The sequence below is a fragment of the Gopherus flavomarginatus genome, chromosome 2, assembly GCF_025201925.1.
Source record: "Gopherus flavomarginatus isolate rGopFla2 chromosome 2, rGopFla2.mat.asm, whole genome shotgun sequence".
In the NCBI taxonomy this organism is placed as follows: Eukaryota; Metazoa; Chordata; order Testudines; family Testudinidae; genus Gopherus; species Gopherus flavomarginatus.
This window is the reverse complement of record NC_066618.1, coordinates 54,562,422-54,587,075: the sequence shown is the minus strand read 5'-3', so window position 1 is coordinate 54,587,075 and position 24,654 is coordinate 54,562,422. Positions and strand designations below refer to the sequence as shown.

General features: G+C 40.9%; 1 protein-coding gene across 1 annotated transcript in view; it reads left to right on the top strand.

Moving 5' to 3' along the window:
- The window catches only part of THSD7A (thrombospondin type 1 domain containing 7A), a 562,828-nt gene that overhangs the window by 501,087 nt on the left and 37,087 nt on the right, over positions 1-24,654 (top strand). The window contains exons 22-25 of the mRNA XM_050938787.1: positions 756-873; positions 11,202-11,347; positions 15,513-15,687; positions 18,710-18,883. Coding sequence (XP_050794744.1) covers positions 756-873; positions 11,202-11,347; positions 15,513-15,687; positions 18,710-18,883 — 613 coding nt within the window. The remainder of the gene's footprint in view (positions 1-755; positions 874-11,201; positions 11,348-15,512; positions 15,688-18,709; positions 18,884-24,654) is intronic.

Sequence of the window (24,654 nt, the reverse complement as noted above, 5' to 3'; positions counted from 1 at the left end):
GGTATCTTGGAAAGAGATTCTGTATGTTTTTTAATCATATAGCTTCAGATGGATAGATCCCTATCTGCAGCCTTCTGGTCACCAAGGCCCAGATCCTCAAAGGTATTTAGCCTCTTAACTTCCATTGATTTAAATGAAAGTTAGGTTCCTAAATATCTTTGTGGATCTGGACCTGAAAGCCATAGATAAAATTCAGTCCACTGCATAGTGCCAATAAAGGAAAGACCTTGTCACAACTGGAAGTTGCAGACCTGTTTGATATTCATACAATTTCCTATCAGATTCCACATCTGCTCCCTATGCTGGACCTGTCCCTTTCACTAATGTTGGAGCTTTGTAGGATGTGTACTATCCCCTATATTCTGTCTATCTATCTAGTAGCTCCATAATACTGCTTCCTTATTCTTTTAATTTTGGCAAATCTATTAATTAAAATTTCAGAGCTGTATTCCGCCATCTTTGGGCCCTGATTCAGGAAATCGTCCCTGTTTTTGAAGTGTGTTTAAGCACTTGCTTAAATCCCCCTGGAGAATATGGGATCTAAGCATTTACTTGGGAGTTAAGCACAAGCTTAAGTGCTCTTCTGAATTGGGGCCCCAGTGAGGCCAATATATTCTGAATTTTTCTTTCTCTTTAATAATTATTAAATATTTAATCCAATGTGATTAGTTCAAATTCACCCTGTTCTCAGTAGTACAGGCTAGACTAGTGGGACAGACCACACGTCACATGCTGACAATTGTCTCCTCTTTTAGCTTGGCTTGGAGAAGACGTGGCAGATGAATACCTCCTGTGTGGTGGAATGTCCTGTGAACTGTCAGCTTTCTGACTGGTCTCCATGGTCTGAGTGTTCTCAAACATGTGGCCTTACAGGTTAGTCACTGTTCTTGGAATATCTTTGTGGCTGAGCATTTTTTTTTTTAAATCCGACAAAACTAATAGTCTCCCAGGAATTTGAAGAGTAGTTAATTAGAGAGAGAATGATGGGGGGCCTAAATCTGGCTTACCTTTCTCAGGCAAATAGTAGGTTTCATTGAGGCTATATTGAGGTTAAAATGAAAAGGATTTGGCCCGCACTGAAAAAAATTTCTGACTCAATAAATAGATATGAGATCTGACAAATGATACTTGACTTTGCCAGAGGAGATTGACCATACTGGACATATTAGTCATAGATGTCCCAGCAATGGGAGATTTAGCTTTACAACTCTCGTTAATATTATTGAGATAAGAAAAGCTAAATCATAAGACATGGCTCTTGAAAGTTTAACCCACCATAATAACAGTCATCACACACGTCCTCTTTTTTATAAACAGAAAATAGGAGCTTTTGCTTTCAAATGGCTAATATTTTAACTTTATATAGAATTTAAACACACAATGAAACAAATCACATATACATACGTGCACATGATGGAAATAGCATATAAATAACAAAATACAGTGTCCATTGTTTGCAAAACCTGGAGAGCAAAACAAAAACAAACAAACCTGAACCCAAAGAGGTCATGCAGGGCATCAATTATTAAAGTGACTAAATAGACAAATAAGTGAGAACATAACCTATGAGTATTGGGGACTAATATATACTAAACTGCAAAAGTATGCAATAGTGAGACCAGACATGCTCATATTTTTTCCATAGTTTCTATTAAACAGAGTCTTTTTTCCATTAATGGACTAGTAGAGACCTCACTAAGCCAATCTGTATGTGTGAGGGAGGAATTGCAGATTTACATTTTCTAAAATGATCTCTTTTGTCCTCTAAAATAGTTACTGCATCCATTTCTTAATGTTAACTGGTAATACCAACTCCTCTAGCATCCCTAAAATATATAAGCTTGTAGAAAGAAAGATAGCAACACTTAAAAGTTATTGAGAGAGCACTGACCATGGCATTCCAGAACACGTCCATTTTTGACAGACATGTGAAAGGTTGTCATATGGCCGTTTGCATCTCCAGCATTAACTGTGTGTTACCAATCAAGCCTTAAACAAACATTCTGGAGTCCAATAGTACTGTTTATCCTTGCAATTCTTCCAGAAAAAGATATTAAAGAACTTGAAGTATCTTTCACATTAAACCAGATATCCTCTCAAGTTTCTGTTCTGATGATAAGGCTGAATTCTTTTCCCTGTTCTTTTTTCAAGACTGAGATTGAGAGGGTAATGCAAACATTAAGCCACCTATAAATAATTCCTACAAGGTTTTGTTTCCATGTTTCTTAACATGTTCTTCTAGAAGTGAGAGAGTTGAAACAGACTAGTTGTCCCCTATCCTTGCATGAATCCTTGAGCATAGCTGCTGAAAGAAGGAACTGTGAGACAGTGGTAGCTGATATTTGTTACATACGTAATCTAAGGAGGACAGTCTATCATCTTGTATTGTATCATTAATTTTTATTAATCCTTTTTCTATCCAAATTGTCTCAAGCGTGGAGTTGGCCTTAATCCATAGTGGTACAAGAGGAGAATTAGTAAGATCGGGTGCTGTAATCATCTTAACGTGTTGCAGGATGCCTCATGCAGATACAAAGACTGGATTTTTTCCTTTAGGGTATGGGTAGCCTCTCAAAATATATAAAAGAAGAGAGAGGGAAGCAAAGAGCATAGCTAAACTTTCTTCAGTCTCAAGCCAGGTTGGTGTCTATACAGAGCTACTGGAAAGAAACCGCCTTACAACAGGCCAAATTTGGAAGGCTAGATAATGTAGATACAAATCTGGCAACCACATAGTTGCCCAGGATGTTTTAAGGGTCTTATGTGACAAGTCTTGCCATTTTTTATCCCATATAAATTGCCAATTTATTTGAGCAAAAAGCAAGGGAGAGGCCTTAAAAAGCAATAGGCTAATGATATAAATCAATCTTGGGCAGATAATCATTTTGGATATTTCTGTTCTCCCCGGTAAGGGTAGAGGGAGGAGACTCTACCTCTCTACATCCCTGCAAATTTCTTTTGATATATAGTCCATATTTATAGAAACAAATTTGGGAAAATGAGGACAAATGTTAACACCTAAATTAGTTATTTTTTTTGCATATTTGAAATGCAAATCGCCAGTATTAAAAGAAAAAAAAGATTTAAGAAAAACCTAGGGGATTAAGTTGAAACTATTCTTCTTCCATTCATTTCTGAATCTTGCTGTATGTAGATTAGTGGTATGTTATTACTAGGGGGAAATAATTATTGTTGTCATTATTTATTTGTATTGAAGTAGCACCTGGATGCCCCAATCAGGAATCAGAACCCCATTGTCCTAGGCACTGTACACTCATATAACTAAAAGATGATTTGTGCCCCAAAGAGCTTATAAAGTAAATAGAAAAAGCATACAATTAAAGTTATTTTAAAAAATTCCTGATAACATAGTTAATAATTTGCTCCTGTGATATTTAATTATTTGAAGGCATTTCTATTGTGCTCATCACCACAGTGTCTGAGCCCTTCACATACAAATTGTAGGATTCACAGTAGAAGTTCTTGGAGAGTTTTTCATTACTTAGACATAAACAGAATGAGTTGGAGATGGAGAGCAGATTTTCAAAAGTGCTCAGCAGCCACAACTGGGGCCAGATTTTCAAGAGCTCAGCTCCCATGTAGACTCCTAAATGGAGTGGCCAGATTTTAAAAAGCACTGAGTACCCAGAACCTCCCATGGTTCTGAGTTGGAGCTATTGGTTGCTGAGCTCTGCTGAAAAATTGGTCACAAGTATCTAGGGGAATTTCAGTGTTTTGCTATTAAACATGGGATATGTCTACACTTGGAGCTGGGGGGTGGGAGCGTTAGGGTTAGGGATCCTCAGCTCCAGGAGACATACCCATGCTAGCTCTGATCAAGCTAGTGCACTAAAAATAGAGTGTAGTCATGGCAACATGAATGGCAAGAGGGCCTTGTCATCCTGAGTACATACCTGTCAGACCATTGGTACATATTCAGGGCAGCTAGCCCCCCGCCACACATCTTGCTGTAGCTACATCATATTTTTTTAGTATGCTAACTTGATGAGTATTTCTCCTCAAGCTGGGAGTCACACGCCTAGCTTTAAATGTAAAAATACACAGTGTGTGTATATGTAGGTAGGTAGGTAACTAAACCCCTAAAATATATTAAAAATAGCAATATTATTTAAAAATCTCTCTTGAAGTTTCATTGTTTTTTATGAATCTTGAAGTTCCTAAATATGTCTATTTGATGTTGCTAACAGAGAGGAAGTTGATTTGGACAGGGGAGAAAAATTTGTTCTGCATTAAAAATATCATCAATTTTAGGTAGGTTTCCATATAGTAACAAAGCCTGGAACGCAGCAGGCTGATTAACTTTTCTTCCATCCATTCTAATGTAGGTCGGTATGCTTTTGGGATGGTTTTGCACATAGCAATTGCATCCTGTGCTGGGTTTTCAACTCATTACCCTAAGGTCAGAGTTCACTTTCTTTTCTCTGTGGTGCTCCAACTGCAGGAGCTATGGACGCAAAACTATGAGGATCCACTTGACAAACCTTTTCCCACCTACTTACAGTGAACACAGGAGTAGAAAGGCCAAAACGGGGGCTCCCTTTCTGCAAAAATTGTTGAGTTATTGAGATAAAGTTTTGTCCTGAAGTGGGACAAAATATCAAAGCCCCATACATTTTCACAGAAAGGGATTTAAAAGTCAAGTTACATTTTGGAAGAGCTGAAGTGCAATTTATCAACTTCCCAGCTGTCTTCAGGGAAAACACTTGTTAATTGACAAGTTGGCAAGAGGATTGCAGCCCAGCTAACTGAGAGACAGAGTCCAGCTACTCCACTTCAGCCAAGGCCAGGAGCTAGAGATATCCTGCCCATCCTCAGGAGCTAGGGAGAGACGGGGACAGAGAGTACCCTGATGCTATCTCAATATTCCCTGGATCTAGAGGGAAAGCAGGATTTGACAAAAGTTTCATCTAGGGCTATTGATTAATCGCAGTTAACTCATGTGATTAACTCAAAAAATTAATTGCAGTTTTAAAAATTAATCACATTTAATTGCAGTTTTAATTGCACTGTTAAACAATAGAATGCCAATGGAAATTTATTAAATATTTTTGGATGTTTTCTACATTTTCAAATGTATTCATTTCAGTTACAGCACAGAATACGAAGTGTACAGTGCTCACTTTATATTATTATTTTTATTACAAATATTTGCAGCATAAAAATGATAAAAGAAATAGTATTTTTTCAGTTCACCTCATACAAGTACTGGAGTGTAATCTCTTTATCCTGCATTGTAAGTGCAACTTACAAATGTAAAGGGTTTTTTTTGTTACATAACTGCACTCAAAAACAAAACAATGTAAAACTTTAGAGAAGGGATCAGCAACCTTTCAGAAGTGCTGTGCCAAGTCTTAATTTATTCACTCTAATTTAAGGTTTCGTGTGCCAGTAATACATTTTAACATTTTTAGAAGGTCTCTTTCTATAACTCTATAATATATAACTGAACTATTGTTGTGTGTAAAGTAAATAAGGCTTTTTAAATGCTTAAGAAGCTTCATTTAAAATTAAATTAAAATGCAGAGGCCCCCCAGCCCAGTGGCCAGGACCCAGCAGTGAGTGCCACTGAAAATCAGCTCGTGTGCCGCCTTCAGGATGCGTGCCTTAGGTTACCTACCCCTGCTTTAGAGCCTATAAGTCTACTCAGGCCTACTTCTTGTTCAGCCAATTGGTAATACAAACAAGTTTGTTTACAATTACGGGAGATAATGCTGCCCGCTTCTTCTCTAAATGTCACCTGAAAGTGAGAACAGATCTTCCCATGGCAATTTTGTAGCTGCCACTGCAAGGCATTTACGTACCAGGTATGCTAAACACTCATATGCCCCTTCATGCTTTGGCCACCATTCAAGAGGACATGCTTCCATGCTGAGGATGCGTGTTAAAAAAAATAATGTGTTAGTTAAATTTGTGACTCAATTCCCTGGGGGAGAATTGTATGTCTTCTATTCTGTTTTACCCACATTCTGCCATATATTTCATGTTATAGCAGTCTCGAATGATAACCCAGAACATATTGTTCGCTTAAAGAACACTTTGACTGCAGATTTGGCAAAACACAAAGAAGGTACCAGTGTGAGATTTCTAAAGATAGCTACGGCACTCGACCCAAGGTTTAAGAATCTGAAATGCCTTCCAAGATCTGAGAGATGAGGTGTGGAGCATGTTTTCAGAAGTCTTAAAAGAGCACACTCTGATTTGGAAACTAGAGAACCCGAATCACCAAAAAAAGAAAAACAACCTTCTGTTGGTGGCATCTGACTCAGATGATGAAAAGGAACATGCGTCAGTCTGCACAGCTTTGGATTGTTATTGAGCAGAACCCATCATCAGCATGGGTGCATGTCCTCTGGAATGGTGGTTGAAGCGTAAAGGAACATATGAATCTTTAGCTCATAGACTCATAGACTCTAGGACTGGAAGGGACCTCGAGAGGTCATCGAGTCCAGTCCCCTGCCCTCATGGCAGGACCAAATACTGTCTAGACCATCCCTGATAGACATTTATCTAACCTACTCTTAAATATCTCCAGAGATGGAGATTCCACAACTTCCCTAGGCAATCTATTCCAGTGTTTAACTACCCTGACAGTTAGGAACTTTTTCCTAATGTCCAACCTAAATCTCCCTTGCTGCAGTTTAAGCCCATTGTTTTTTGTTCTATCCTTGGAGGCTAAGGTGAACAAGTTTTCTCCCTCCTCCTGATGACACCCTTTTAGATACCTGAAAACTGCTATCATGTCCCCTCTCAGTCTTCTCTTTTCCAAACTAAACAAACCCAATTCCTTCAGCCTTCCTTCATAGGTCACGTTCTTAAGACCTTTAATCATTCTTGTTGCTCTTCTCTGGACCCTCTCCAATTTCTCCACATCTTTCTTGAAATGCGGTGCCCAGAACTGGACACAATACTCCAGTTGAGGCCTAACCAGCGCAGAGTAAAGCGGAAGAATGACTTCTCGTGTCTTGTTTACAACACACCTGTTAATGCATCCCAGAATCATGTTTGCTTTTTTGCAACAGTATCACACTGTTGACTCATATTAAGCTTGTGGTCCACTACGACCCCTAGATCTCTTTCTGCCATACTCCTTCCTAGACAGTCTCTTCCCATTCTGTATGTGTGAAACTGATTGTTCCTTCCTAAGTGGAGCACTTTGCATTTATCTTTATTGAACTTCATCCTGTTTACCTCAGACCATTTCTCCAACTTGTCCAGATCATTTTGAATTTTGACCCTGTCCTCCAAAGCAGTTGCAATCCCTCCCAGTTTGGTATCGTCCGCAAACTTAATAAGCGTACTTTCTATGCCAACATCTAAATCGTTGATGAAGATATTGAACAGAACCGGTCCCAAAACAGAACCCTGCGGAACCCCACTTGTTATACCTTTCCAGCAGGATTGGGAGCCATTAACAATTACTCTCTGAGTACGGTTATCCAGCCAGTTATGCACCCACCTTATAGTAGCTCCATCTAAATTGTACTTTCCTAGCTTATCTATAAGAATATCATGAGAGACAGTATCAAATGCCTTACTAAAGTCTAGGTATATCACATCCACTGCTTCTCCCTTATCCACAAGGCTCGTTATCCTATCAAAGAACGCTATCAGATTAGTTTGACACGATTTGTTCTTTACAAATCCATGCTGGCTATTCCCTATCACCTTACCACCTTCCAAGTGTTTGCAGATGATTTCTTTGATTACCTGCTCCATTATCTTCCCTGGCACAGAAGTTAAACTAACTGGTCTGTAGTTTCCTGGGTTGTTTTTATTTCCCTTTTTATAGATGGGCACTATATTTGCCCCCTTCCAGTCTTCTGGAATCTCCCCCGTCTCCCATGATTTCCCAAAGATAATAGCTAGAGGCTCAGATACCTCTTCCATTAACTCCTTGAGTATTCTAGGATGCATTTCATCAGGCCCTGGTGACTTGCAGGCATCTAACTTTTCCAAGTGATGTTTTACTTGCTCTTTCCTTATTTTCTCTTCTAAACCTACCCTCTTCCCGTAAGCATTCACTATACTAGACATTCCTTCAGACTTCTCAGTGAAGACCGAAACAAAGAAGTCATTAAGCATCTCTGCCATTTCCAAGTCTCCCGTTACTGTTTCCCCCTCCTCATTGAGCAGTGGGCCTACCCTGTCCTTAGTCTTCCTCTTGCTTCTAATGTATTGATAAAAAGTCTTCTTGTTTCCCTTTATTCCTATAGCTAGTTTGAGTTCATTTTGTGCCTTTGCTTTTCTAATCTTGCCTCTGCATTCCTGTGTTATTTGCCTATATTCATCCTTCGTGATCTGACCTAGTTTCCATTTTTTATATGACGCCTTTTTATTTTGTAGGTCACGCAAGATCTCAAGGGTAAGCCAAGGTGGTCTTTTGCCACATTTTCTATCTTTCCTAACCATTGGAATAACTTGCTTTTGGGCCCTTAATAGCGTCCCTTTGAAAAACTGCCAACTTTCCTCAGTTGTTTTTCCTCTCAGTCTTAATTCCCATGGGACCTTGCCTATCAGCTCTCTGAGCTACCAAAATCCGCCTTCCTGAAATCCATTGTCTCTATTCTGCTGTATTCCCTTCTACCCTTCCTTAGAATTGCAAATTCTATGATTTCATGATCACTTTCACCCAAGCTTCCTTCTACTTTCAAATTCTCAACAAGTTCCTCCCTATTTGTTAAAATCAAGTCTAGAACAGATTCCCCCCTAGTAGCTTTTTCAACTTTCTGCAATAAAAAGTTGTCTGCAATGCAGTCCAGGAACTTATTGGATCGTCTGTGCCCCGCGGTGTTATTTTCCCAACATATATCTGGATAGTTCAAGTCCCCCATCACCACCAAATCTTGGGCTTTGGATGATTTTGTTAGTTGTTTGAAAAAAGCCTCATCCACCTCTTCCGCCTGATTAGGTGGCCTGTAGTAGACTCCCAGCACGACATCACCTGTGCTTTTTACCCCTTTTAGCCTAACCCAGAGACTCTCCACCCTTCCGTCTCCTATGTCCATCTCCACCTCAGTCCAAGTGTGTACATTTTTAATATATAAGGCAACACCTCCTCCCTTTTTCCCCTGTCTATCCTTCCTGGGCAAACTATACCCATCCACACCAACATTCCAGTCGTGTGTATTATCCCACCAAGTTTCAGTAATGCCAATAATGTCATAGTTGTATTTATTTATTAGCACTTCCAGTTCTTCCTGCTTATTACCCATACTTCTTGCATTTGTATAAAGGCATTTAAGATACTGGTTTGATCTTGCCTCCCAGCTTTGCCCTGACCCTCCTTCCTCTCTGCCATTATAGCCCGTGCTCCCTTGTGCATCTTGTGATGCTGGCTATAACAGTGCCATGCAAATGCCTGTTCTCACTTTCAGGTGATGTTGTAAACAAGAAGCAGGCAGCATTATCTCCTGCAATTGTAAACAAACTTGTTTGTCTGAGCGATTGGCTGAACAAATAGGACTGAGTGAACTAGTAGTCTCTACAGTTTTACATTGTTTTATTTTTGAACGCAGTTATTTTTGTACATAATTCTACACTTGTAAATTCAACTTTCATGATAAAGATATTGCACTACAGTACTTCTATTAGGTGAATTGAATAATGCAATTTATTTTGTTTTTAGAGTGCAAATATTAGTAATCAAAAGTAAATATAAAGTGAGCACTGTACACTTTGTATTCTAGGTTGTAGCTGAAATTAATATATTTTAAAATGTAGAAAACATCCAAAAATATTTAAATAAATGGCATTCTATTATTATTTAACAGTGTGATTAATTGCGATTCATTTTTTTAAACACTTTACAGCCCTAGTTTCATTTAATTTGTACTACATTTGACTAAGCATTTCATTCTGACCAATTGGCATTTTCCAAAGAAACTTAGTTATGCAGCTCTGCTCTCACTTTGTGGCCTGGATGGAGAGGTTTGCTACAGTTCATAGCATAGTCCAGTTACTCTGAGAGCAGGATTTGTCTCTCGATAGTTAAGGGTACTTAATTCCAAATTCATAGTAACAAATGTAATTAAAAATAGACAGATAGGTGAAAGGGGGTGGCCCCTTTAATACTGTGAGGTTATGGAGTTAGGTCAGTGTAATGCATTGCAGCACATTATAAATCTGAATATATTGGATACTTGATTTGAATGTTGTGCTCTTTTCCTTGGTTGTTATTTACTTGTTTTTATAGTCCGACACATTTTGGCTCAGTGCATGTATTTATTCGCATTGAAGTTAAAACCCCACAGAAATGTGGGTTTAAGAGAACTCTTTGGAAATCCCTATCTATCTATAGAGGGGCTACTACCCCGCACTACATTGCACATAAAAAAGTTCTTGTGGCTTCACTGTATCGTCTGTCTCAGAAATAAAATCCAATAGTCTGATATTCACGTAAGAGGAAGGAAACAGAATCACCCCAAAGGATGACTAAATACAAAATCTCTTCTTTGTCCCATTATATAACTACTTGAAATAGAATCTAGTCCTCAAACAGGCCGGGGTAGTGTGTCACCCTCAGCTGAACAGAAGATTAATGTCAGCTAAACCTATTATATTTTAATTTTCTGTAGATCTGGGTGAAATATCCTCTGTCCCTTGAAAATTCTCCATTATAATAAAGCCCAGGGAGACAAAGAAGATAAGTGGCAAGATCCTTCTGCTTTCTGAATTTAGACAACTAGCATCTTGTGAATCTGATACATTTCTAAATTTAATACAAGGAAAATTTTGTGGATTAGATACCCACATCATTCCCTCCTAGCAGCACAACTCCAAAACAGTGGAGAACTAAAGTTCATCTCTCAACAGGGATGCCAGGAACAAAATACCAGATCAGGAAAGGGCACCTGTATTTTCCCCAGGCGTCTCAACTAGAAAAGCATTATTTATTTATATTATAGTAGCAACTTGATTCTCTCATCAAGGGTCTCATTGTGCTAGGCACAGTACATGCCACGCAAATAAGAAAAAAAGAAAGTACATATCTCAGAGAATTTACAATCCACATATCAAACAGGTCACAGCAGGTCTGCTGTGCAGTCCACTGTATTAGATAAGAATATTGCTAACATAAAGCTTATCACAGACTGAAACAGAACCATCTTGATGAAGCAATATATATGACCACCTCAAAGCTGCTTTCTCTCTTTCTCTGTCTCCCTCTCTCTCTTTTAAAGGAAAGATGATACGAAGAAGGACAGTAAATCAGCCTTTCCAGGGTGATGGGAGACCTTGTCCATCTCAGATAGAGCAATTCAAACCCTGCCCGGTAAAACCTTGTTATCGATGGCAGTATGGCCATTGGGCTGAATGCAAAGTTGAGGTAAAAGCTGCAATGGAGATCTGCAATTATTCTGTTGAATGCATCCAGGGATATTTGTGATATGCACATATATAACGTACAAAATGTTTTAGTCATTTTATTCAAATCTTTCAGTTCAGGAACATCATAAAGTGGTTGCCATTGGACACCATATATGCCAACCAGTACCACAGTTTTTACTAGTTATTCCTATTCTAAGTATAAAGTAAAATTCTGGTATCTGAGATATAACTCGGTGGTAACTTAAATGGTTTGACAGCAGCCTATCTGAGAGAGTGCTCTGTCCAGAAAGGGTTTTCACTTATGATACTACCACAATTTTAGTCAGTATAAATGCTCAGATTTTAGCTCCCTGGTCCTAAAAAGAAGGGAACCAGCAGGGCATTGTCTGTGAAGGCACCATGGCTCTGGCACTTGTTCCCCTGAAATAGGTTGAATGATTGTTGTCTTCTTGCTGGGAGTTGGGGAGGGCACTGATGGGGGGGTTTGTCATGCTGGGGTACAATCCAGAGCAGAAGTGGGGACCTCTGTTACCCCTGCTTTTCAACCTTGGGTGTCTTACAATGTCTTGCTGAAGTAGCTCCCACCTGGGCCACTCACAAACAGCCTTTCAGCATGCAGGCCACACCCAGTGTGTCTATGGCTTGGTCTACACTACGCGTTTAAACTGATTTTAGCAGCTTTAAACAGATTTAACGCTGTACCCGTCCACACTACGAGGCCCTTTATATCGATATAAACGGCTCTTTAAATCGGTTTCTGTACTCCTCCCCGACAAGAGGAGTAGCGCTAAAACCGGTATTACCATATCGGATTAGGGTTAGTGTGGCCGCAAATCAACGGTATTGGGCTCCGGGTGGTATCCCACAGTGCACCACTGTGACCACTCTGGACAGCAATCTGAACTCGGATGCAGTGGCCAGGTAAACAGGAAAAGCCCCGCAAAATTTTGATTTTCATTTCCTGTTTGCCCAGCATGGAGCTCTGATCAGCATGGGTGGCAATGCAGTCCCAAATCCAAAAAGAGCTCCAGCATGGACCGTACGGGAGATACTGGATCTGATCGCTGTATGGGGAAACAAAATCTGTTCTATCAAAGCTCCGTTACAGAAGACGAAATGCCAAAGCGTTTGAAAAAAAATCTCCAGGCTACACAGTGCTGCGTGACAAGCGTAACGGGAAGCCAGAGACTCAAATGGATGCTCGTGGAGGGAGGGAGGGGGTACTGAGGACTCCAGCTATCCCACAGTCCCCAGCAGTCTCCAAAAAGTATTTGCATTCTTGGCTGAGCTCCCAATGCCTGTAGGTTCAAACACATTGTCTGGCGTGGTTCCGGGAATAGCTCGTCAATTTACTCCCCCCCACACGTGAAAGAAAAGGGAAAGAAATCATTTCTTGACTTCTTTCAGTGTCACCCTATGTCTACTGAATGCTGCTGGTAGATGCGATGCTGCAGCAGTGAAGAGCAGTATCCACTCCTCTCCCCTGCCTGGTGGCAGACGGTGCAGTAGGACTGGTAGCCGTCCTTGTTATCAACCCGTGAGTGCTCCTGGCTGGCTTCAGGTGAGGCTGGCTGGGGGCACCTGGGTGAAAATAGGAATGATTCTCGGTCATTCCCAGTAGATGGTACAGAACGGCTGGTAACCATCCTCATCATAGCAACTGGGGGCTGAGTTCCATCAGCCCCCTCCCTTTCCTGTGTAAATAAAAGATTCTGTCCTGCCTGGACTGTCATAGCAGCGGCATGCTGGGCTCCTCTCCCCTGCACCGCTTAATGTCCTGCCTGGACTATCATAGCGGCGGGAGGCTGCCTCCCCCTCATTTTGTCTCACTAACATGTCACTGTTTCTTATTCCTGCATTCTTTATAACTTCATGACACAAATGGGGGGGACACTGCCACGGTAGTCCAGGAAGGTTGGGGAAGGAGGGAAGCAACAGGTGGGGTTGTTGCAGGGGCACCCCCCGTGAATGGCATGCAGCTCATCATTTCTGCGGGATCTGGCACGGAGCAGCTGTGCTCTCTGATACACTGGTTCTCTAACACACTTGCCCCATATTCTAGGCAGGACTGACTCTATTTTTAGAAACCATAAAGGAGGGATTGACTCTGGGAGTCATTCCCGTTTTTGCCTTTGCGCCCCCGGCCGACCTCAGCCAGGGGCATCCATGATAGCAGCAGACAGTACAGAACGACAGATAACTGTCATCTCATTGCCAATTTACACCGGCAGCAGACGGTACAGAACGACTGGTAACCATCTCTGCCATCATACAAAAGCAAATGAATGCTGCTGTGTAGCACTGGAGTATCGCCTCTGTCCAAGGCATCCAGTACACATACGGTGACTGTAAAAAAAAAAAAAAAAAAAAAAAAAAAAAAAAAAAGCTGAACGGGCTCCATGGTTGTCGTGCTGTGGCGTCTGCCAGGGCAATCCAGGGGAAAAGAGTGTGAAATGATTGTCTGCCGTTGCTTTCCCGGAGGAAGGAATGACTGATGACATTTACCCAGAACCACTCGCGACAATGATTTTTGCCCCATCAGCCACTGGGCTCTCAACCCAAAATTCTAAGGGGCGGGGGAGACTGCGGGAACTATGGGATAGCTACAGAATAGCTACCCACAGTGCAACGCTCCGGAAATCGACGCTAGCCTCAGACCATGGACGCACACCGCCGAATTAATGTGCTTAGTATGGCAGCGTGCACTCGACTTGATACAATCTGTATTATAAAACCAGTTTATGTAAAATCGGAATAATCCCGTAGTGTAGACGTACCCTATGTGTAAGTGCAACCTACCAGCCACACTTGGATTACACTTGGCTTTTAACATTTACACTTGGCTTTTATACTGCAGGAGGACACCAACATGCTTTCAGTTGCAGTTTTTTTTTTTCCCCAGAAATGGGTGTCTTGTGCTGCCCAGCCCTCTCCTGCACAGTCCAAATATACGGAGTCCATTATTCCTTTAAGGAAATAATATACACTAGTCTGTTATCTCAAATAGAGTTACCCAGACAGTTAAATTAAACACATTAGATTATATAAAATAATAAAACAAGTTTATTAATTAGAAAGGGAGAGATTTTAAGTGAGTACAAGTAATGAGACATAGAAGTCAGAAATAGCTACAAGAAGAATAAAGATAAAATGCTTTCTAGTGCCTAACTTAAATTGTATTAGATTCAAGCAAAGTTTCTCGCCACATGCTTCTAGCAGCATTACTGATCAAACTGCTCAGGTCAGGATCCCTCCCTCCGAGTGTCACAGCTGTTTCCTTTGTTGTCTCAGGTGCAGAGAATGAGGTGGGGGGGGTCATGGGGTGTTTGCCTCTTCTTTTTATTGTTCTTTAGTCCCTCTTTGAAAACCATTTCCAGCTGAGAACCAGGAGATAGGCAGTCTGCTGGAGGAAGGATGTTTCCTGTTGGGCTTTTTCGCCCGTGTGAGCTGTATATTTTCCCATCCCCCTTTCTGCTTGATGACTCTGTTTACTGCTTAAATGCAAATTAATACAAGCATACACTCCTTTGTTCAAGACAGGTCTGTTTGACCACTTTGGTGCTATGTGAGTCTGAATATGTATTTTAACATAATACAGGGGAAATGTATAACTTTATACATAAAAATGCTTCATGCATTATGCCATTATATTACTGCTCAGCAAGTTATGAGTTTTCAGATGATACCAGACAAGGTGCACCTTGTACAGAGCATACTACAGTACTGTGTAGGGAGTGAATACAGGTGCATTTTGTCCCAAGGAGATAAGGTATTTTTATCTTGTTTTGATTTACTGGCTGGTTAATTTCATTTTGTTGTGTGTGAATAAGTCATTCTGCTGGAGGTTATTCCTTGTAGGGGACTGCTGCTTTAAATAATAATTATTATTATTTATTATTAATTGTTGTTGTTATTATTTCAATTGAAATAATTGGGCAAATATTGATTATTCTTTTAATGACATCCACTGTGCTTCCATATAGAAGTGACTAAGTGTCTTTCCTGGTCTGAAGCATTGAATGCTACAGGACCTACATTGGTTTTATTTTTCAAGTCTTCAGCATAAAAGAAAGTAACAATAATCAGAAAGTAAGATCAGCTTTAACTTAGCCATTGAAGCCTTTTTTTTCTCTCCAACATTTGTGCATCCTCTCCCTTTCCAGGATGCTCAATGTGGAGAGGGAACAAGAGTCAGGAACATTTCATGTGTGGTCTATGATGGATCTACTGAAGATGCTGGCAAAATAGTAGATGAGGAATTCTGTGGGGAAATCGAGCCTGTTGTTGATGGCAATAAGAAGATGATACTTGAGGAAACCTGCACCCTTCCTTGTCCAGGTAACAAATTTTTCAGATATATGTTGTTGCATTTCAAGATTGGTCAACCTGAGATGGCCTACAGAACAAAGAAAAAAAAGATGATTAGCAACGGGCTGTGAAGTCTTTACCACATTCACCTATTGAACGGAAAGAATTACTTTTCACCAGTAGTTTCACAAAAGTGACCATACTTTGTGATACTAATAAAATAGTTACTAGGGAAAGGAATACATGCATTTACAAATGTTTTAAAAATAATGTTTGGCATAGACTACCCCACTAGGAATTTTACTTTTGAACAATTGGCATAAAAATCATAAATGTTACTTTACCACACAAGAAACAAAGTGTTAATTTGAATATGAGAAGAATCCATTTCATGGATATTTAAATAATAGACTGTCCAAAAAAATAGAGGGTTTGGTGTTTAAATGTTCTTTTTAAGCATGTGAACAGCTTTTATTATTAAACTGAATCACAGTCTAATACTTTTGTTTATTTTTAATGGAATTGAGGAAATAGACCAAGGAGGTTTAGTGCTGGTTTAAATAAGGTCACACTGGGGGCCAAGGAATATTTTCCTTAGAAAATATCATTCTTAGCCCTCCACTAGCAACAAATGCATGACACTCACATTGACCCAACAGACTGTATCTAAAGGCACTGTTGTGGTTTGTCAGGTCTGTGAGCCTCATACTAAGAAGGATTAAGACAAGGAGACCATAACAGCTGTTAAAGATGAACTGCAAAGGTTTTGCTGAAAATTAAAAACCTGTTTGTAAGTTCCAAAGGGGGGGAGGGGTAGCTGCTGTTAATAAAGTAATTAGTGCTGTATTATTGGAAGTATTGATTAGCTCCTTCCATTTCCAAGAAATTTCAGATATGGATTTCCTGTTTTCTCTGCCAAAGCAAGTCTCATCACAGCTAGCCATTCCATACCAAGCCTGTATTTTCCTTCCTTCACAACTCTTTCAAACCCATTCCTTTTGGACTGAAATTTAATGTCTTAGCAACAGTCCAAAGGTGCAATTTTCTAGAAATTTGTTGAGCTATTTGAGTTATAAGAGGTGTGTCTACATTTTGCACTCATCTAAAAGTGCAGTTAGCTATTTCATTGACATAGCACTTTCTATCCCAAAGAGTCCTGCACCACTTCACAAACTATGAGTTTGAAACCATGAGCAAAAGTCCCATTTACTTGAATGAGAACAAGCAGAGAGCTGATATAGAGCAATGGTTCTCAACCGGGGTATATGTAGCCCTGGGGGTACGCAGAGGGCTTTCAGGGGGGTACATCAACTATTTGCCTAGTTTTACAACAGGCTACATAAAAAGCACTAGCAAAGTCAGTGCAAACTAAAATTTCATACAGACAATGACTCATTTATACTGATCTATATACTGTATCTGCAGTTCTCAAACTGTGGGCAAGTTCATTTTAATGGGGTCACCAGGACCGGCATTAGAGTCTCTGGGGCCCAAGGCAGAAAGCTGGGGCCCAAGCCCTACTGCGTAGGGCTGAAGCCAAAGCCTGAGTGTTTTAGTGAGGTGAAACTTGTAGTAAGCAAGGCAAATCAGGCTCCTGAAAGGGGCACAGTAGTCTGGAAAGCTTGAGAACCAGTGATACAGAGCACTGCACTCAGTAATGTGAAAGGGAGAGATTTTGACCAAGGACATCACTAGTCTTACTACAAGTCTTGTTAATGTCAATACAGTGTAGACACAGCTATGGTTTCCCCAAATTTAATAAATATTTTAATTAACAAATTGTGAACTGTCAACACACAGTTCTGCTTTCTAATAGAAAATCAGAAGACTAAAGTGGTATAAGATACTCCATTTTGTAGTTGGTTGATTTTGTTAGTTAAATTTAAGAAACAGCTGTTCATTGCTCAGCCTTTACATTTTGCTGAACAATGGCCTTTGTTTGAGCAATCTCACATTTAGCCAAGGACAATAACTACCCTGTGGGGATGTGCTAATGATACACTCTAACTAAATTTTCCAACAATCACTTCCTGCTCTCCTATTATACATACATCAGTTCTTCAATAATTCATTTCTTTACACGATTTCTTAATGTCAGCAAATAAAATTCCTTCATTAATTAGGTATCCGGTCAACATGGCGCTTATTATATTTGTTGTCAGCATAATGTAAGGTAACATGAATTTTTAATTTTTTTTTGCTGAAATAATTAAAGCTAAAGAGGCTAATTTATGAGTCTTTTTGTGTGTTAATTTTCTAGACATCTTTTACACAGCAATATTAGCAAAACCGTCTTTACACCATGCTTCAGACTTCCTTAAAATATTCGCAAGGCTTTTGTGAGAATTAATGTTTGTTAGTGTGATTTTATTACTTAGTCTTGAACCATAAGATAATACAGTGTAGGTTCCTACCATCACAGAACCTAGAGAAGATATTTTAAATCACTTCTGCCAATCTCATTTCTGACAAGAAATGTTCCCCACAGTAAGAGCTTTTTTCCCTACTTCCCTAATATATTTAAATAATGGCCTGTTTACTACAAGTGGAGCAGAATGAGCAAGAATTAACCTTTACTTTCCAACTGGTTATATATACATTGGCTTCTTCTAAGTTTATAGAAAGTAAAGTTTATCATGAAGATAATATAGAAAATTAGGTTGGAGCACAGCATAGAGTGCCTTTCCACTTGTGAAAGGCCAAATATTGAATGCAGTTTTTGTCAGAGACTGAAAATGAGAGCAACTTAGTAATACTATGGAAATACTACAGTTGCTTGGATGTTTTGGCATAAATAGGGTTTTGTAACACTTCAATTTCCTTGAAGAATCATTTCTTTTGTACAGAAGTTAAAATAAGTTGGATGTTCTATCACCTGTATTTTCAGAAGATGAAGATAAGTATTGGTCTAAAAGGAGAAATGTTCTTTACTTATTAATGAGGCAGCGTTAAAGGGTATTATTTGGATCAGAATTTTCTATGGTCTTTACAGATAGTATTCAGAACTCCCCTTGTATCAACTCTTCAGCTTTGTTATATCGTTGTTGGACAGGTGATTGTTACTTGAAAGAGTGGTCAGAATGGAGCCTTTGTCAGCTGACCTGTGTTAATGGAGAAGATCTTGGATTTGGAGGGATACAAGTCCGATCCCGGGCAGTGATCATTCAGGAATTAGAGAACCAACACCTCTGTCCAGAACAAGCTTTGGAAACAAGATCATGTAATGGTGAGTACCAAAACAGAAAATAGGTGACCACTATTATAATGTAAGATGAATAAGATTTTTTCTTGGCCAAATTTTGGTTGTGAGGTTGAAAAACGTTGCAAATATTAATAATTGCATAGACAGCTGCTTTGTAATACCACCCAAAAAACTTCACAAATATATGCCAATCTCTCATTACGTTTTAATTCTAGAGTCAATTCTTAAATTTCATGATAATTTTTTTCAAAATGTCTTTAATTCTTTTTCCTCAATAATTGACTTTCATTATAGCAAAACTTATTAACCAGTATATTTCTGCCTCAATGTTTAACAGAAGTGACAAAACCAAAATTCACTATATTCTCTCATTCTTTGTACTATTATTTATTTTATTAATTATCTCACAATAACACCAGTGGGTCCCAACTGTGCTTGGTGCTGTTCCCATTCATAGCAGGACTCATTCCCTGCCCACAGAGCTGTCAATCTAAATAGACAAAACAGAGAGAGGAGAGCAAAAGGAAGTATTACAGATGAGTAATGGAGACACAAAGAAGAATTGAAAGATTAAGTGACATGTTCAAGGTCACACAGGAAATTTGTGGCATAGGTGGGGTTTCAGCCTAGATCTGCTGAGTAGAGCTGGGAAAGTTTTTTAACTAAGATTCTGACAAAAAATGGAGATTCAAGTCAGCTGAAGCATTTCATGAATTCTGCTGAATTTGCCAAACATTTCAACACTTTTGGAATAAAATGTTTGATTTTTTTCAAGCCAAAACAATTTTTCATATCAAAATTTCCTTCAATTTTATAAAAATTAAAAAACCTTGAAAGCAAAAGGATTTGTTTTGTGTTGTACTGTTACCGAAATATCGGGTCTGCCTAGCTGAGAGCCAATAACAGCCTGACAGGGATAAGGAAAAGATGCTTTATTCTGCAGAAGAAAGGAGAGCCCTATACCTTAGTACAAAAGACTCTGCCTCACACAAATTTCACAAACTTTTTATACACTTTCAGACAAAGACCCTTGCGTGTTAACACTTGATTGGTAAATGTCAAATCCCGCACTCTGTTATCTGGTTAGTAAAAACTGGTTTGAAGCAAGTTTTCTCTGCTTTGAGGCAGAAGAAAAAGGATAGTTCAAAAGTTCAGGTTACTGTGTACGTGAGGCTTCTGCTTCCCCCTAATGGCAAACCGATAGTTGTTAGGAGGGTTACTAGTAACTTTCACAGTCCCCGCTTCGGGCCTGACAAACCCAAATTGTCAGGCCCGTTACGTAATTTGCATTCAAGCTGAAGAGACAGATACTGGGTTTTCTTACGAACAGCAGAGCCTTTGGTTACAGCATTACACAGACATTTTGCACAGTGCATTACTACCCAAAAAATACGTAGGAAGAACAGGAAAAAAATAATCCATTTAACAGTTGTACGGAAGAGGCCAGTAAACCATGACCAAAGGTCTGGGAAGAGGTCCTCAAAACTAAAGGTGTGATCAAGAGAGACAGCATGGAAAACAACAGCAGCATTCTTAATAGCTTGTAAATCCTTTTCAATTAAGCCGGAGTGATTAACATAAAAACAGCATTTTTCCCCAATGCGAGCACAAGCCCCAACTAATTCAGCATTCATGGCATCTAGCACACGTCTATTTTGCATAGCCATTTCTGCTACTTCATCAATCTCTCGTTGCAACTTTTGAAAAGCGTCTATTGATGCATTCGCTATTTTTTCAAGCTCTGCAGAAATGTTTACAATTGCTTTTTCTAGTTCAGCTTCCCCCATCCCAGGAATGAACGCACGAACAAAGGAATGGAATCCTGTCTGCCTGACAACTAAGGGATTCTTGGCGTGCTTGGTTCTAGTCCTTATGGAGGGGGCAAAAAGCTTGTGAGAATAGCTTCCCAGGTTGAGGATCTGACTAGAATCTAATGTGTTGTTAATTTGGACATCAGGCAACACCCGGGCCGCATCACACCGACCCTGCCAGCTGGGAGGGAAACCCTTGTAGGCGCTATGGCCACAAATAAAATACAAGCCAGGGGTCTCCAAATAAAGGGTAAGGGTATTACCCCCGACTCAGTGGCACCGGGTCACTAACACATCCCACTCCTTGGGGGTACCTATTATACAGTCCTGGCACCTCCAATGGGAGATATTTAAGCGTCCCAGGGCATGGGTGGCATTTATGACACCCTCACAATACATAACAGCATCATAACCTTAGTCCCAGATTTGGACCTTAGCGTCCAAAATGTGGGGGTTAGCATGAAAACCTCCAAGCTTAGTTACCAGCTTGGACCTGGTACTTGCTGCCACCACCCAAAAAATTAGAGTGTTTTGGGGCACTCTGGTCCCCCTGAAAAACCTTCCCTGGGGACCCCAAGACCCAAATCCCTTGAGTCTCACAACAAAAATAATCCTTTTTCCCTTCCCCCCTCCAGGTGCTCCTGGAGAGATACACAGACACAAGCTCTGTGAATCCAAACAGAGTGACTCCCCCTCTCCGTTCCCAGTCCTGGAAACAAAAAGCACTTTCCTCTTCACCCAGAGGGAATGCAAAATCAGGCTAGCAAATTCAACACACACAGATCTCCCCCTGATTTCTTCCTCCCACCAATTCCCTGGTGAGTACAGACTCAATTTCCCTGAAGTAAAGAAAAACTCCAACAGGTCTTAAAAGAAAGCTTTATATAAAAAAGAAAGAAAAATACATACAAATGGTCTCTCTGTATTAAGGTGACAAAATACAGGGTTAATTGCTTAAAAGAAATATGAATAAACAGCCTTATTCAAAAAGAATACAAATCAAAGCACTCCAGCACTTATATTCATGCAAATACCAAAGAAAAGAAACCATATAACTTACTATCTGATCTCTTTGTCCTTACACTTAGAAAGAGAAGATTAGAAAGCAAAAACTACTTCTCCAAAGCTCAGAGACAGCAGGCAGACAGAAAACAAAGACCTCAGACACAAAATTCCCTCCACCCAAAGTTGAAAAAATCCGGTTTCCTGATTGGTCCTCTGGTCAGGTGCTTCAGGTGAAAGAGACATTAACCCTTAGCTATCTGTTTATGACACGCCCCCCCAAATTGCAGACAGTGGGGAAGCTCACTGGCGGCGATTTCCTTCTAGAACTTGAAAATAAACAGATTAATACAACACATGCACCTTTACATATACCACTAAGTATATAACTAACAGACTTCTGCATTTTAAGAACACTTTTTAACTACTGAATTCTGGGAAACTCTCACGGGAGAGAGCATCAGCAACTTTGTTAGAAGCTCCTGTGATGTGTTGAATTTCAAAATCAAAATCTTGGAGAGCTAAACTCCAACGAAGAAGTTTCTTGTTGTTCCCCTTGGCAGTATGAAGCCACTTTAGTGCAGCATGGTCAGTTTGTAGTTGGAACCGCCGTCCCCAAACATATGGGCGTAGCTTTTCCAGGGCGTACACAATGGCATAGCATTCCTTTTCACTGACTGACCAGTGACTTTCCCTCTCAGACAGTTTCTTGCTGAGAAACACGACAGGATGGAAGTTGTGATCTGTTGCTTCCTGCATGAGCACTGCTCCTATACCACGCTCAGATGCATCTGTGGTTACTAGGAATGGTTTGTCAAAATCCGGGGCCCTGAGCACAGGGTCAGACATGAGCGTTGCCTTAAGTCGGGTAAAGGCCTTTTGACACTCATCAGTCCACTTAACGGCATTTGGCTGGGTCTTTTTGGTCAGGTCGGTCAATGGGGCAGCGATTTGGCTGTAGTGTGGTACAAATCGCCTGTAGTATCCGGCCAAGCCTAAGAAGGATTGGACCTGTTTCTTTGACCTTGGGACAGGCCACTTTTGGATAGCATCCACCTTGGCCTGTAGGGGGTTTATGGTTCCTCGACCCACCTGGTGCCCCAGGTAAGTCACTCTGTTTTGGCCTATTTGACACTTTTTGGCCTTAACAGTTAGTCCGGCCTGCCTGATGCGCTCAAAGACCGTTTCCAGGTGTAGTAGGTGTTCGGGCCAGGAGTCTGAAAAAATGGCCACATCATCGAGGTAGGCAACTGCAAATTCTCCCAGTCCAGCTAGTAGACCATCTACCAGCCTCTGGAAGGTGGCGGGTGCATTTCGAAGGCCGAAAGGAAGGACATTGAATTCATACACCCCCGCATGGGTGACGAATGCTGACCTCTCCTTGGCAGGTTCATCTAGCGGTACTTGCCAGTACCCCTTGGTTAAGTCTATTGTAGAGATGAACTGGGCACGTCCCAACTTCTCCAATAGCTCATCGGTGCGTGGCATTGGATAGTTGTCTGGACGAGTTACCGCATTTAGCTTACGGTAGTCCACGCAAAAGCGTATTTCCCCATCTGGTTTGGGTACCAGAACCACTGGAGATGCCCATGCACTGGTAGATAGGCGGATTATACCCATCTGTAGCATGTTCTGGATCTCCCGTTCTATAGCAGCTTGGGCATGAGGAGACACCCGGTAGGGTGGGGTTCTGATTGGGTGAGCATTACCTGTGTCAATGGAGTGGTATGCCCGTTCAGTCCGTCCTGGGGTGGCTGAGAACAATGGGGCGAAGCTAGTGCACAGCTCCTTGATTTGTCGCCGTTGCAGACGTTCCAGGGTGGTTGAGAGGTTCACCTCTTCCACGCCACCGTCTTTTTTCCCGTCGTAGTAGACACCGTCAGGCCACTCAGCATCATCTCCCTGGACTGTAAACTGACAAACCTGTAAGTCTCTGGAATAGAAAGGCTTGAGAGAATTAACATGGTAAACTCTAGGTTTTGTGAGGAATTGGGAAATGCTATGAGGTAATTCACAGTTCCCAGGCGCTCTTGGACCGTGAATGGCCCTTCCCATGATGCTTCCATCTTACGGGCCTGTTGCGCCTTCAAGACCATAACCTGGTCTCCTACCTTGAAGGAACGTTCTCTGGCATGTCTGTCATACCAGGCCTTTTGCTCTTCCTGAGCATTCTTTAGGTTCTCTCTAGCAAGGGCTAAAGAGTGTCGGAGGGTGCTTTGAAGGTTGCTTACAAAGTCCAGAATGTTAGTTCCTGGAGAAGGCGTAAACCCCTCCCATTGCTGCTTCACCAACTGTAATGGTCCCTTAACCTCGTGACCATACACAAGTTCAAATGGTGAAAACCCTAAACTGGGATGTGGTACAGCCCTGTAGGCAAACAGCAACTGCTGCAACACTAGGTCCCAATTATTGGAGAATTCGTTGATGAATTTTCGTATCATGGCCCCCAAAGTTCCATTGAACCTTTCCACCAGGCCATTGGTTTGATGGTGGTATGGGGTGGCAACCAAGTGATTCACCCCATGCGTTTCCCACAGTTTTTCCATGGTCCCTGCCAGGAAATTAGACCCTGAATCTGTAAGGATGTCGGAGGGCCAACCTACCCTGGCAAATATGTTTGTTAAGGCCAGGCACACAGTGTTAGCCCTGGTGTTGCCTAGAGCGACTGCTTCTGGCCATTGGGTAGCAAAGTCCACTAAAGTCAGTACGTACTGCTTTCCTCTGGGTGTCTTTTTTGGGAAAGGACCCAGAATATCCACAGCTACTCGCTGAAATGGGACCTCAATTATGGGGAGTGGCTGGAGAGGGGCCTTGACCTGGTCTTGAGGCTTTCCCACTCTTTGGCATACCTCACAAGACCGGACATACTTGGCAACGTCCTTGCCCATCCCCTCCCAGTGGAAGGACTTCCCCAACCGGTCCTTGGTTCTGTTCACCCCAGCATGGCCACTGGGATGATCATGGGCTAAGCTTAAGAGCTTC